The following is a 15,653-nucleotide window of genomic DNA, read 5'->3' on the forward strand; positions in this document are numbered from 1 at the left end:
TCAGCCATTTCTGAGGAATATTGAGGCCACAACCTTCAAAACACCTACAAATTTCATATGGAACGTTTAATACCCCAAATGAAGACCAAGTACCAAATTTCGGTGGATTAATGTGGCCACAGCCTTCAAAATACCGAAAATCGGAAGAAACCTACAAAGTTGTGTACCCTAAACGAATACCAAATTACAAATTTCAGCCATTTCGGTGTGATAATGAGGCTAAAACCTTCAAAATACCGAAAATCAGGAGATATCGTCCTATGGGGGCTATATTAAAATGTGGACCTATATAAACATTTTATGGTATAAATGTTTCTTAGCCTCTGGAAACCCAAAATACAAAGTTACAACCTATTCTGTGGTCAAATGGGACTAATATATTCAAAATATCTTAAAGTGGCGCGTACTATATACCAAAACGTGGGCCTATATAAACAAACTTTAGTAGAAATGTTTTTTAGCTTCTGGAGACACAAAGTACCAAATTATAACCAATTCGGTGGTAAAATGGGACAAATATCTTAAAAATTCCTTAAAACGACGACGCGTCACTTTGTATGGGGGCTATACGAAAACGTGAACCTACATAGCCCGCTTTCAATATCAAAAGTCCTACGTACATATAGATTTTACCAAAATTCCATCCACCTACTTCAATCCGTTCGGACGCTAGAGTAATTTCCGGAGACGGACAGACGGACGGAAATGGCTATATCGATGTAGAATTGTACGCTGATCAAGAATATATATAGTTTGTGGGGTCTACAATGATTATTTCGAGTAGTTACAAACGGAGTGACAAATTTATGGTGGAGGGTATAAAAACGGACGGGTTAACAAATTAAGATGTACAGGAGTTAGAACGAAGACAAAATATTCAACCAAAGAATAAAACTGAAAACTGATGGCTTTGGTAGATGCATATTAAGGCTAAAAATACGCACAATAGTGATCTAATAATAAAAACACATATTTTCGGGCGATTCTTTACTAAAAGTTATTGTACCAAAAAATGATTTTAAAAGTGTTGTTTGTTTTAATTGTGTTTTAAAGTGTTTGAATAAAAATATTTACGTCTACGTCAACAAAAAACTTTGCATTTTCGTCTTACATAAAATTGTAATGGAGTGTTGGTACAAGTTTTTGTCATTACAGAATGTAATTTATGTCAAAATAAAAGTTTTTTTTGAAAATACCCATCTTCAGTGTCTCCCTTTTTATCATTGCCTTCAATTTAATTATTCATTGACAGCTAATCAACCTTTGCTGCTTCTTAAGGCTTTGCACTTACCTTGCAAAAAGTTCATTCAATAAACGCACCAACTCCTCTGCCGTACATTGATCCGAGAGACTTGTAAAACCGCAGATGTCAGCAAACAGTATACTGAAATTTTAATGAAATTAAAACAGAAGAAGAAGAGTGAGAATGAAAAAAACCATTAATGTCACTTTTATTAAGTTGAGGAGGATGAACAACAAAAAGATCTTAAAATAAATGGAAAATAACCGCGGCGACACTCCATATTGCAACAGGTTCATCGGAACATAATCTTTTAATATTTGATTACGGTGAGCAAATTGAGTGGAAACCATTTATGGGGTTAAATCGTTTTCAACCCTCGCTTGCTTGCCACTGGAGGGTGGTAAGGTTGACGACCGTTATTTTATTAGCTATTGTTATTCACACATCGCAGCAGGTGAATTTTAAAGGTGAATGGAAATGACTTTGTAACAACAAAGGACATTTAGGTTGCGACGGCAAGTTGGTTCTTGTTTTTTTTTTTTTCTAACAACCACAATTTTATAGACTTCATTTAAGGTATTTTCCGCACGGTGGATAACAATGTATAATTTCATAGGATGTACGTGACAGCGATTTTCCATTATAGGTGACAATGTAACATCTCTAAGTGGAAAATATCATAAATACCATTGAGTATATGAATTAATAATTTTAGACGATGAACATATCTTATTCATAGTATTTGAAATGATTCTGGGCTGATGTTGTGCGTCTTGTTAAGTTAATTAGGTGGATTTACCAACAAGCAGATTTGAATTGGCAGGGATATTTTACTGTCCATTAACAACCTCTTTAAATATGTCGACCGAAAGGTCCGAAACAGAAGAAATTCATTTTCTGTTTTTAAAAACCCTCTAAACGAAAAATAAAGTGACTGATAAGTCCAGCAAAAAACTGTAAACATAAATTTTTTCCATTAAATTGGGCTTTTTTATTGTGAACGGACTGCTACTTGTCGAACAAAAGTATCTAAAGTAGTAGAAGGCAAAATGGCGAATTAATCGGAAAATTTTAATTCAAATCGCACCGGTTAAACAAAAGGGTAGTAACTCAAATTTTGAAATTTTCACTTTTTTACAAAACCATAAATAACGATCAACTCCACCAACAGTGAAAATCTCACATTATTTTGTGTACTATTTCGTAAAAAAATACCGTTATGTCTTCAGAGTCAATATTTGTGTATCAACAATGTTTTATCTCTACTGAACAATACAAAATTTTGAGTTACTAAGCTATTGTTGAACAGGTTCAATAATATTATTGACAATACCGACTCATGTCATTTTGACAAACAAACCCTTCCTACATCTAATACTTTTGTAAGTTTGCCACAAATTTCGACTATCACTGTCAAAGGTTTGTCAAATGTTTTTTGTCTTTGCCAAAAGTTCGAAAACTGTAGTGGGATTCTTTACCTCATTTTTTGAGTTATCGACAAAAATCGGTGACATTAAAACGCAAAATTATGAATGAAAAGTTTAATAAAAGTTGACAACAATTTTACTATCGGTAGAACTTTACGACTACTTTTTATTCGTCGCTAACTTACCGTAAAATATCGTTAATTACCGAATTTATATGCATTTTAATTTTACCGATTTATTTCGGTAACTGAAATCATTTTAGAAAATATTTTTCTTTACACAACAATCCTTTTTTACTTTGGAAACTTTTTATACCCAATCAATGTGACCATTTCCGTCTGTTGTATTAACTCTAGCGTCCACAAATATTGAGTTAGAGCGCTATATTTTTGCCCCCGAGTATAATTTTTGCATATGCAGGTCAAGTTCAAGAAGATGTGATTTATCGGCCCATGTGTTGGTATAGCCCCCATATAACGATTTCCGGTATTCTGAGTGTTTTAGCTAATTTTTTTGACTGAACCACATGTTACGAGGGCAGTTCGGAAACTTCTTAGCCTAGCACAAAAAGCGCGGTATAAACAGAAAAAAGTTAAGTGTTTTGGAAACTTCCATCTCTGTTATGAACACATGTTAAATTTTGTTTCGATCTGGCAACTCCTTCATATAGAAACAGGTGTTCAAAAAAGACGCATCCGCAATTTTTTTTACAATGGAAATATTAGAAATGCGTGCTGTCATTAAATATTTACATAAAAAAGGTTTATCGGGACAAGAAATTCATAATGATATGGTGAATGTGTTAGGTGAAAGTACTCCTTCATATGCAACAGTAAAAAATTGGGTTTAAACGTGGTCGTACTAGAGATGGGCGCGTGCTAAAAAAATTAGGCACGAACATGCACGAACACGGAACAAAATTTTTATGCATATTCACGCACAAACACGGCGTTTTTCAAGAAGGCACGAACACGCACACTCACGCACGAAGTTACAAAAAAGAGATATTCATATAGTTGTACAATTATTTTTTTCAAAAAATACCCATATATACTTCTAAAATATAGATATTGCAAAATTACGTATACACTAATATTTACATATTCTTATTTAAAAACATTATTTCCAGATGTGGCAAAAAATCTCTCGCTCGTTGCTGAGCTGACGGGTATAACCAAAATTTTCCTTGCTAATTATTTTAAAAATTTTATATTAGACTCTTTCCAAAAGTTTAAAACATCAATCTGGCTAGCTACGGCAATCGCTAAATATGTATCAATTTCTGTATCAATTGGAGACTTTTCCATTGTTCGTCTTTTTGCCAAATTTTGATCCAAAAACTCTGAAAATTCGTGTAAATGTGGCATTTTAATTTCCTACTCATCATTAGAACACTATATGTTCTCACTTTGTATATCAAGTAACATTGCTTTTACATTAGCTATTACGTCATTTCTTTTTTCTTCTAATAAAAAAGTCATCTCCTTAAATGGCGGTAATGAAAACATCCCTTCAAGATGTGTCATTACTGGTACAAAACGTAAGCAATTATTGTCTAGTTTTAGCATTCAAATCTTTCATAAATTGCGAGTCAATAGTATTTCCGAGCTTAATTTTTCGGAACACTCTTTGAATATTTTGAGAAAACCCAATAGAGGTTTTAGCAATGAAAATTTTAAGAGAGATATATGATCCAACTCATTCTTTTCTAGCAAAATACTCTTAATCTCATTCTGGACTTGGTATATGCACTCAAGCATAATATAGGAAGAGGATGTTTTTCAATAACATCATCCATTACCAAGTTCAAATTGTGCCAAGCAAAAGATATACGTTTAAATCTTTTGAAAACCGAAGCGACGTTGAAACCATTGTCGGTTACAAATACAGAATTTCCAGACTTGTCTTCAATATCAGATTTAGCAAGATAAACAACTGATTTTCAAAGACAGTATATTGCGTTAACCCGCTGAGTTGTTTTTGTATTTGCTTCTCTCTTATGAACAAAACAAATGGCAAACAAACATCATCTTTTTGTTCTGGCCTCTCCATAACCAAACGGCAAAAAGTACCAGACTACAAAAACGAAACAAATAATTTTAGGAAAACTACAGTTGGTGAATTTTTTGGTCGGTTTTATATTCTTGTTCGATTTCGAGTTTAGTATGGTCTTTTGCACGACTTCTAAAGGGAGCCCAAAAATTTAGCACGATTGTGGCACATAGTGCAGATCGTGTTTGGTCGTGTCGTGCAAAATCGTGCCTTGAAAAAAAGCACGATCACGCACGGCCAAAAATTTATTCCGGCACGACACGCACAAACACTGCGATTTTCGAGAAGGCACGAACACGCACTACTCACGGCACGACCCGCGCCCACCTCTAGGTCGTACAAGCATTGAAGATGAACCACGTAGTGGACGTCCAAAAACAGCAACAACAACAGAAATTGTAGCCAAAGTGCATGATATGGTATTAAATGATCGACGAATAAAAGTGCGTGAAATTGCTAATATCATGGACATCTCAAATGATCGAGTCCATTTAATTTTGCATGAAGAACTACAGATGAAAAAGCTTTCTGCAAGATGGGTGCCGCATTTGTTAACAGTCGATCAAAAACGCATAAGAATGAACATTTCTCAAGCTTGTTTGGATAATTTTAAGCGAAATAAAATGGATTTTAAGCGTCGTTTCATAACTGTTGATGAGACATGGATCCACCACTATACTCCAGAGACAAAAGAACAATCCAAACAATGGACTGAAACTGGAGGAAGTGCCCCAAAGAAGGCAAAAACAATTCAATCGGCTGGTAAGGTTATGGCAACGGTTTTTTTGGGACTTCAAAGGTATTTTATTAATTGACTATTTGCAAAAGGGTAAAACAATAAATTTAGAGTACTATTGCAACCTTTTGGATCAATTACATGTACAAATTCGAGAAAAACGTCCTGGCTTACAACACAAAAAAATAATTTTTCATCAAGGCAACGCACCAGCGGACAAGAGTGTTTTAACAATGGCTAAAATCAACGAATTAAAGTACGAGTTGCTTGACCACCCTCCTTTTTGTCCTGATTTAGCTCCCAGTGACTTTTACTTGTTTCCAAATCTAAAAAAAATCCTTGCTGGCAAGCGTTTTACCTCAAATGAAGATGCAATTCCAGTTGTAATCCACTATTTTGAAGACCTTGAGGAAAACTATTTTAATCAAGGGATAGAATTGATAGAAAAGCGTTGGACTAAGTGTATTGAAGTTTCAGGAGATTATATTGAAAAATAAAAATATTTTTGAAAAACTAACTATTCTCTTTCATTGATAGGCTAAGAAGTTTCCGAACCGCCCTCGTATTTGACATTTGAGGTTCCCGGTGGTCAAAAACTTCTACATCAAATGTAGACAACATGGGACCATGTTTTGCTATATATATGTTTTTGAGGATTTTGGCCAAATTTTTTGACCGAAAAACATGTTCTTTGATATTTATGGTTCCCATTAGTCACAATACTTCTCCATCATATATAGCCAACGTAAGTCCATGTTTTGGTATAGCCCCCATATAACGGTACCTTCCGATTTTCGATAATTTTAAGGCTTTCAATACATTTTTGGATTGAACTACCTGTAATTTGACATTTGAAGTTTCATGCAATGACCAAACTTCTCAATCAAAAACTGTAGTGTAGCCCCCATATAACGCTAACTCCCGATTTTGAGGAATTTTGCTAAGCTTTTTTGACCGAACTACCTGAAATTTAACATTTGAATGTTTTAGTGCTCACAACACTTCTCCTCCAAAAATTTTCCAAAAATTGTCAATAGCTTCATTATTTACCGTAATTTGACATTTGACGTCCCAGTGGTGACAAAATTTCTACACCAAAAATTGTCAAGATGGGTCCATGTTTTGGTAAAGCCCCCATACAACGGTACCTCCCCATTTTCCGTATTTTGAGGAATTTAGATATAACACTGTGCAACACTGAAAATGCAAACAACTCCTCATCTAAATCGGGCTAAAACTGCCGTTTTTTCGCATTGATCGGTTTTATATCGGATACTACTAAGAATTTTTCTTTGCGGTTTTCAGCAATATTGAAGCCCAAAAGTAGTAGAACTTACGTGTCAAACAGAAGGACTAGGAAAAACTGCATCTAGAGCATCAATATCGATAAAATATTCGAAAGTCTACCTAATTTCTGGAATTATGATGATTAGCTGCTAAACTGTTGGGACCCAGCAAAAATTTGGATCTGGTAGTCATTACGTAACCCTCTACAAAGTAATGTAAACAAGCTTCTTTTCGCATTACAAGTAATGTGAAAAGTTATGGGTTACTTCTTAAAAAATTTACAAGGTAAACCTACTTACTTTACTCCTCACTAAGTAATGACGACGGTGGCACAGTGAGTGTGTTTCCAACTATAAATCTTACGGTTGTGTGTTCAACGCTCACTTTCGGCACGCGAGTTTTTTTAATTAAAAAATAACAGTTCGTGGTGCACATGTGTACTGCACATTTACATAAGTTCTTAAGCAACCCTTAATATTCGTGTGCGTGGCATAGTGTGTAATGTCTTTGGCTAGAAATCAGAGGTTCGTGGGTTCAATTCGGGCAGACAGCGAAATAAAATAAAGTAAAATAAAAGTAAGAAGTGTGATGAAATTAAAAACAAATTCTCTACATTAACTGTTCTAAAAATAGAATTTTTTTCACCTTACTTTTCAACTTCTAGTGGCCACAGAATAACTAGTTCTTCTAGTGGTCATAAAATAACTACAAACTGAGTGCGACATGCCCTTGTAAACATAATGGGGAAGAAACGGGGTTTGAGAGCAGTTACGGCTGCCAAAAATCCCTTACGAAACCCATGATTTTGGGAGGACTTTTTTTGCTGGGGTAGCTCTTATTTGGCATTTTCGATTCTATTTCAAAGATTTTCAGTATTTCTTCTTCTTTAATGTACATATCCATATATCACACATTAACTTCAGTCCCATTAAAAAAGTTTTGTCTTATTTTTGCCTTATTAATTTATCAATTGAACGCATTTTTACCACGAGGACTGATTCTGATAGAAGATCTTGAAATAAATAACTCCAAAAAAAGAATAACTCGAATCCGCGAATGCAGATTGGACTTGTATCGAACTATTGTATGAAAAAAATATTCTTTAATGTCATAAAACACCAAAACTTTACTATTTTACCAGAAGTGACAGAGTCCATGCAAGCCACTGTTTGAGACTACGAAATCCACATTCGGTCTCGGCAAAAGTCCTGACAAAATAGGTTTAGTCGAAAAACTCCATCAGTAGTCCGAGTTACCTACAAAAATCGGTAAAATTTAAACGCAATATTATGAATGAAAATTTCACCAACGGTAGAACCTTACGACTTCTTTTTATTCGTCGCTAACTTACCGAAAAAATCGGTAATTTCCAAAATTATGAGCATTTTAATTTTACCGACAATTGTCGGTAACTCAGAAATTGAGTTAGAGAATCACTCTACTGATATCCCAATGGTTGTTGTTCCGCTTTATTTCTATCTTAATTGTCCCAGCAAAAAAAGTCCTCCCAAAATCATGGGTTTTGTAAGGGATTTTTGGCAGCCGTAACTACTCGCAAACCCCCTTTCTTCCCCATTATTTTTACAAGGGCATGTCGCACTCAGTTTGTAGTTATTTTATGACCACTAGAATAACTAGTTATTCTATTCTATTAATTCTATTTTTAGAACAGTTGATGTAGATATTTTTTTAATTTCATCACACTTCTTACTTTTATTTTACTTTATTTTATTTCGCTCGCTTTGCGAGTTGGACACACGAACCCTCTGATTTCTAGCCAAAGACACTACATACTATGCCACGCACACGAACATTAAGGGTAGCTTAAGAACTTAAATGTGCACTGCACATGTGCACCACGAACTGTTATTTTTTAATTGAAAAAAACTCGCGTGCCGACAGTGAGCGTTGAACACACAACCCTATGATTTATAGTCGGACACACACTCACTGTGCCACCGTCCTCATTACTTAGTGAGGAGCAAAGTAAGTAGGTTTGCCTTGTAATTTCTTTAAGAAGTATCCCATTACTTTTCAGATTACTTGTAATGGGAAAAGAAGCGTGTTTACATTACTTTGTATGGGTTACGTAATGACTAATGGATCCGAATTTGTGCTGGGTACTGTGATTAAAAAATCTGGGATACATTAAAACGTAAACCTAAATGGATAATCTTCATTTGGAAAATGTTTTAGTTATTGCGTCAATTGCGTTGCGTCAAAATAATGGGGACTATACTGAACCTGTTCTGATGTGGTTCATTTCAATTCTGAACATCCAAAGACTAATTTATTATACACTGTTCCAAATTTCAAAGTTATATCTAAAATATTGTAAACTCTCTCTGTTGAAATTAAATACTTTTTGTCAATATTTCATATAAAATCAACTAAAAACCCTTTAAAATAGCTGTATGTAATGCTACACAACATTTTTTAATTTCATAATTTTAGGTGGAAAGTTTTGTGCAATTTAGTTGCAATTTTATTTGCAATACCAAACATCCTAGGAGTAATATATATGTACTTATGTACCAAATCAAGCTTTATTTTTAATATTGCGAGCTGTATCCTGATTTCAGCAGACAGACGGACATGCACGCAGAAAAATACATCTTACAAATATGTTTTGATCCAAACAAATATTTGTTTGGGACTGATTGCAAACAAATTTATGTTTAGATCCAAACATAATTTGTTTGTGTCCACAAAAATTTATGTTTGCAACATTTTGCAACATATCTCAATTTTATTTGTTTTGGTACCAACATATTTTTTATGTTAGAGCATATTTTGTAAGGGTGGAGAGAGGATTTTTGGTGTAATATTTTATGTAATATTTTTATGGTGTAATAGGAGACGCAGAAGCTTTGGCCAAACACTTGTGTTTCGTGCTTTGTTGTTGTTAACCAACGTAGCAACCGAAGAGGAAAAGAAAAAAATTAATTATGTTGTTCTTTTTTCAGTTGTCTGAATACAATCGTTGAGTAAAGACGGTAATGTGAGTGAATAATTCAGTGTTTTGTGCTTTCTTAAAGAAATTGTGTTTTTTAGTAAATTAAATTAAATTTGAAATTTGAATGGAAATATTTTATTGGACAAGGAAGAAATCGCATTTAATATTGGTAATTACATCAATAAATTGTTCATATACATAAATATGTATGTTTGAAATATGGATGTACCTATTTATTACATTATATAATCATTTAATTCCAGATGCCGATTTCCCACTGATGATTTCAACTTTGAGGAAAATATGTTTTATTTCACAACTAAGGAGAAGCGTTCGTCGATGTTGCTATATATTTATTTCTTTTTAAAAGTGTAACTTTTTATAAATTATTTCATTCCGTTCTTCTTTTATTATTATTTATGTACCTATGTGTCTGTTGTGCTTTTGCTTTTTTCTATGCCTTTAATAAAACACCACCATGTATAAATGTGTTTATATGTTAGATATACCCAGTGAGCGCTTACTGAGAGCAAGTAAGCATACATTTCAATGTGTTTTACATTGAAATTTACGCTCCCTTGCTCCCAGTAAGCGCCCACTGGTGCTTGTGTTTGTTTTTTTGTGGCTTTTGGGTTTGTATTTGTTTGCAACCGAACATATAGTTTGTTTGCACCCAAACATATATGTAATTTGTTTGCACACAAACATATAATTTGTTTGTACCCAAACATATATTTGTTTGCAGGACCCAAACATATATTATGTTTGGGACTGATTGCAAACAAATATATGTTTGCTGCAAAATATGTTTGGGACATATGTTAGAGATGCGTTTTTTCCCTCCGTGTGTTTATTTCGACTTAGAATTTTATGCTGATCAAGAATATATATACTTTATAAGGTTTCCGAGAATATTTCGATGTCGTACAAACGGAATGGCAAAGTTAATTATACCCTCCACATTTAAATACATGAAGTCTACTACTACGCATTTTATTATGTTTCGTTTTGTTTGGCTCCCATTTGTTGCTTTTAACATACATTTAACACCATTTCTTTATAGTGCAAAATACTACACGTTTCGAGGGATCATGTTCTGGCAATGTCGTCTAAAGAACAAACTCTAACCTCAAAATTGAGCAAATATCAAATTAAGTGTCTTAAAATGACTGTAATTTTGTTTTGTGTCCTAATGTATAATATCAGAGTGCATCGTACTTTTAATTTTGCGGCATATTAAGTGTCGAACACATTACTAAAAACAGCTGTTATTGTGGTAATATAAGTTTATCATCTACAAAACAAACATAAATATAAAGTGTCTATTTACGACACGGTTTTTATGTTCACTTAGGCATAACATTACTCCCACCCACTCAGTCGGAAGGTTAATTAAACAACATCTTCATAATAAAAAGAGCTTTATTTAAATTATAATTAACCGAGCTGAGAAGACGAAGAAAAACCCCAAAAAATACCACAAACAAGTTGTCAAAATTCAACCCTCCATTAAAGCTAGAAGTAATAAAAAAAAAAACAAAGTAAAAGAACAGCTTTAACACACCATAAAATTATAAATTGCCAACAAGAAAACGAGACACAAAATGAATTCCTGGGTCAGGAGGCATCATGGGAGTTAGCATATCACAGCTTGCCAGGATAACAAAGTGATATCTTGGAATACGTTAGTGGAGACAAAAATAATTTATAAGGACTCAACAGCTTTTTATATGTTCTCGTGTACGAGTGACGCAAATATGTTGATAGGTGTGCATGTGCCGGTATGTGGACGGCCATTTGTTTTAAATTCCTCATAAAAGCCACAGCTACATACATACATACATATATATGTATGTTCATAAATATTCTACTAAGTGTGACATAAAAATAAAAAAATATAGCGAACAAACATCATTTTGCATCCAAAAGTTTTTTTTTTTTTGATTACCGGGTTTGACAACTTGATTTGACAACTTGGTTTACAATTTTTAATTCATTGCTGTCACACAGAGGAATGTCATTTCAGGATTAAGAAAATGTTGTAACAAAGTTACAACAAAGGTAAACAGCTGAATGCCTGAATCATAGCCAAACTCCATTACACTTTGTTAGTTGGAAATTGTCCACTTAACGTAGTCAAGTTTTCCCACTACAAAAAATTCAAAAATCGACCTTCGTTAAAAACAGAGGAGAAGAGAAGAAGAGAAGTAAAAGTTCCCATAACAGTGTAGCTTTGTTACTTTACTTTACTTTTAAAGGTAAAAGTGGTAAAAGAGAAAACTATAAAAATTACACTCTCATCACAGGTTTTACCAGAAAAGTAAAGGAACGGAAAAATGGTAGATCTGGTAACAATGTCAAAAAGAAACAAAAAAATCAGCTTTCTTCTTTATTTCAATGTTTTTAATTTTGTTTTAACAGCGATCACATTTTTCTTTTGTTTTGTAAATTTTTTTCATCATTGCCAAATAATCGTCAAACGAGTGTCGAAAAATCAGCTCTACCATTTTGTACCCGAAGAAATTTGTCTGGTAGCCTGTGATAGAAGATAAAGACAATTTTGTTCTCCCTCTCTAAAAAATTTGCTTTGTAGGGTAAAAATGGAAAAAAATGGAATTAAAGGAACACAGCTTGTATTAAGAATAGGGGTATGTGGGAGAAGAAAAAATTTCTCACCTCCCAAGCATTTAGAAATAGAATAAATTGATTGCACTTATTGATTTGGGAGTGGTCCCCCCTTAAACTTTCGGGAATGATCGCGACAACAAATGGTTTATGAAAGAGAAAAATGAATACAAAACAAGTAAAAAAGTATCAGTCGGCTTTGCCGACAGAGATTTACCCTTAGCCTATGTGAATTGAATCTTTCAGACAGATCGAATGTATTTCGGGTCTTTTTAAAATTTTGTGGGCCTTTTTGGACATTTGAACTTGCCGACAAAAATGTGGATTAGGATTAACGTTCAATAGTGTTGCGGAGGAGGTACTTAAAGGAATGGACCGACATAGTCCATTATGGAACTGGAACTTATTTTGGGAGTCATATCTTTTCAATAGATATCGGGAGTTATCGTGCTCTCCAGCCACTACATATGGTGCCATAGGGCACCTTTACACCTTTTGGGCTGTTTTGCCCCTGAAAAACGTTACCGTCGTAATTGAGGCAGCGGATGCAAGTTGCTTCAACAAAAATCAAAGTGATTTTGTGTGAGAGGTACCCCAAGAAATGTACAAATATAGTCCATATTCGAACCTGATCTATATCTGCTAGATATGTTACGAGGGCGGTTCGGAAACTTCTTAGCCTATCAATGAAAGAGAATAGTTAGTTTTTCAAAAATATTTTTATTTTTCAATATAATCTCCTGAAAATTCAATACACTTAGTCCAACGCTTTTCTAGCAATTCTATCCCTTGATTAAAATAGTTTTCCTCAAGGTCTTCAAAATAGTGGTTTTCAACTGTAATTGCATCTTCATTTGAGGTAAAACGCTTGCCAGCAAGGAATTTTTTTAGATTTGGGAACAAGTAAAAGTCACTGGGAGCTAAATCAGGAGAATAACGTGGGTGGTCAAGCAACTCGTACTTTAATTCGTTGATTTTAGCCATTGTTAAAACACTCTTGTGCGCTGGTGCGTTGTCTTGATGAAAAATTATTTTTTTGTGTTGTAAGCCAGGACGTTTTTCTCGAATTTGTACATTTAATTGATCCAAAAGGTTGCAATAGTACTCTGAATTTATTGTTTTACCCTTTTGCAGATAGGCAATCAATAAAATACCTTTGAAGTCCCAAAAAACCGTTGCCATAACCTTACCAGCCGTTTGAATTGTTTTTGCCTTCTTTGGGGCACTTCCCCAGCTTCAGTCCATTGTTTGGATTGTTCTTTTGTCTCTGGAGTATAGTGGTGGATCCATGTCTCATCAACAGTTATAAAACGACCCTTAAAATCCATTTTATTTCGCTTAGAACAAATGCGGCACCCATCTTGCAGAAAGCTTTTTCATCTGTAGTTTTTCATGCAAAATTAAATGGACTCGATCATTTGAGATGCCCATGATATTAGCAATTTCACGTACTTTTATTCGTCGATCATTTAATACCATATCATGCACTTTGGCTACAATTTCTGTTGCTGTTGCTGTTTTTGGACGTCCACTACGTGGTTCATCTTCAATGCTTGTACGATCACGTTTAAATTCAGCAACCCAATTTTTTACTGTTGCATATGAAGGAGCACTTTCACCTAACACATTCATCATAACGATATGAATTTCTTGTCCCGATAAACCTTTTTTATGTAAATATTTAATGACAGCACGCATTTCTAATTTTTCCATTGTAAAAAAATTGCGGATGCGTCTTTTTTGAACACCTGTTTCTATATGAAGGAGTTGCCAGATCGAAACAAAATTTAACATGTGTTCATAACAGAGATGGAAGTTTCCAAAACAATTAACTTTTTTTCTGTTTATACCGCGCTTTTTGTGCTAGGCTAAGAAGTTTCCGAACTGCCCTCGTAGAATGTATAAAGTATAGACCAAATCGATCACTCCCTTCAAGAGTTATCGTGCGCACAATTTTTCCAAACATTTTTGAACTTTGATGGGGGAGGTACCCGCAGGAGTGCATCGATAGGACCCATCTTCGAACTTAAACTAAGTTTAAAAAAATTTTGGAAGGCCTAATTTTGGACCGAATCAGCAGCTCCATTCGAGAGGTATCTTGCGCTCTAACCACTACACACGGTGTCATAGGAGTTTTTTTGCACCTTCCAGGCTATTTTCTCAGGAAGTATGGACTTGCCCCTGATCAAACTTGTACCGTGGTATGTGGGCCAGTGAATACAAGTTTTTACAACAAAAATCAAGCGATTCGAGAGCAGGTCCTAACCTGAACTTTTCCGAAATTTTGTGTGGGAGGTACCCGAAGGAGTGGACTGATTGAGTCCATATTGGAACCTCATCTAACTCTAGGAAAAATTTCACAATGTGCAAAGTATGGACCCAATCGGTTACCCCCTTCAAGTGTTATCGTGCGCACAAATTTTCCAAACATTTTCGAACTTTTGTTGGGGAGGTACCGGAAGGAGTGGACTGATATAACCCATATTCGAACTTAAACTAAATTTGGACAAAATATTACGAAAACCAATTTTTGGAACGAATTAGTTGATCCGTTCGAAGGTTATCGTGCGCTCCAGCCAGAGAGACAGACGGAAGGAAATTGCTAAATCAACTCCAAATTGTCTGAAACGGATTTCGTCCAAACATACTTGGTGTCTAAAACCATTATTTCGATGAGGCAAAATTTGCCTGCATGAAAGTGTATATACTCGCTCGCTATCATAAATGCTAGGGGTATAAACAGTGCTAAGTTCAGCCGGGCCTAACTTTTTATAACCTCCACCATGAAAAATTACGAACTAAAATGAAATTATTAGGAAGTTGTGCGACTGCTGATAATCCTAGTTAACAATCACAGCAAATTTGGGCCGAAAATGTAGATCAAGACCAAATCATAAACCTATGTCGACAATTTGCGCTGGAGAATTTTTTTAGCCATGGGAACCCAAATTGCACCCATTGGAAAATAGATAAAAACTTCAAAATATCTAAAATAGAGAGGTACGGCTGTATGGGGGACATTCCAGTTAAAATAAACATGCCTGTAAGGGGGAAATAGCAAAAATTCCAACAAAGCTGAATTTTGGTGGAAAGATTAGAAGCTATTTCCTAAAAGTCCCCATAGATTCCATGTGTGCAAAAGAAGTTATTCAAATTCAAAGGTAATTTTTTGGGTGTCTTATTCAGTTATTTAGATTTTTCTTACAAACGGTAACACTTATCAAAAATTGGCTAAAGTAAAACTTGTAGATTTAAAAATAGTGTACAAGAATGTACGTTTCAATAGGAGGCACCATTCATAAGATATCACAATCTAAAAGTTAAATT

The 15,653-nt window shown here is 34.5% G+C and overlaps 1 protein-coding gene across 1 annotated transcript in view; it reads right to left on the reverse strand.

The window, feature by feature from the left end:
• LOC141402657 (adenylate cyclase type 6) overlaps window positions 1-15,653 on the reverse strand; it is a 555,913-nt gene that overhangs the window by 210,770 nt on the left and 329,490 nt on the right. The window contains exon 13 of the mRNA XM_073984363.1: window positions 1,292-1,384. Within this exon, the coding sequence (XP_073840464.1) occupies window positions 1,292-1,384 (93 nt within the window). The remainder of the gene's footprint in view (window positions 1-1,291; window positions 1,385-15,653) is intronic.

Source organism: Musca autumnalis, unplaced genomic scaffold (assembly GCF_047663935.1).
Source record: "Musca autumnalis isolate F117 unplaced genomic scaffold, ASM4766393v1 scaffold_4, whole genome shotgun sequence".
NCBI lineage: Eukaryota > Metazoa > Arthropoda > Insecta > Diptera > Muscidae > Musca > Musca autumnalis.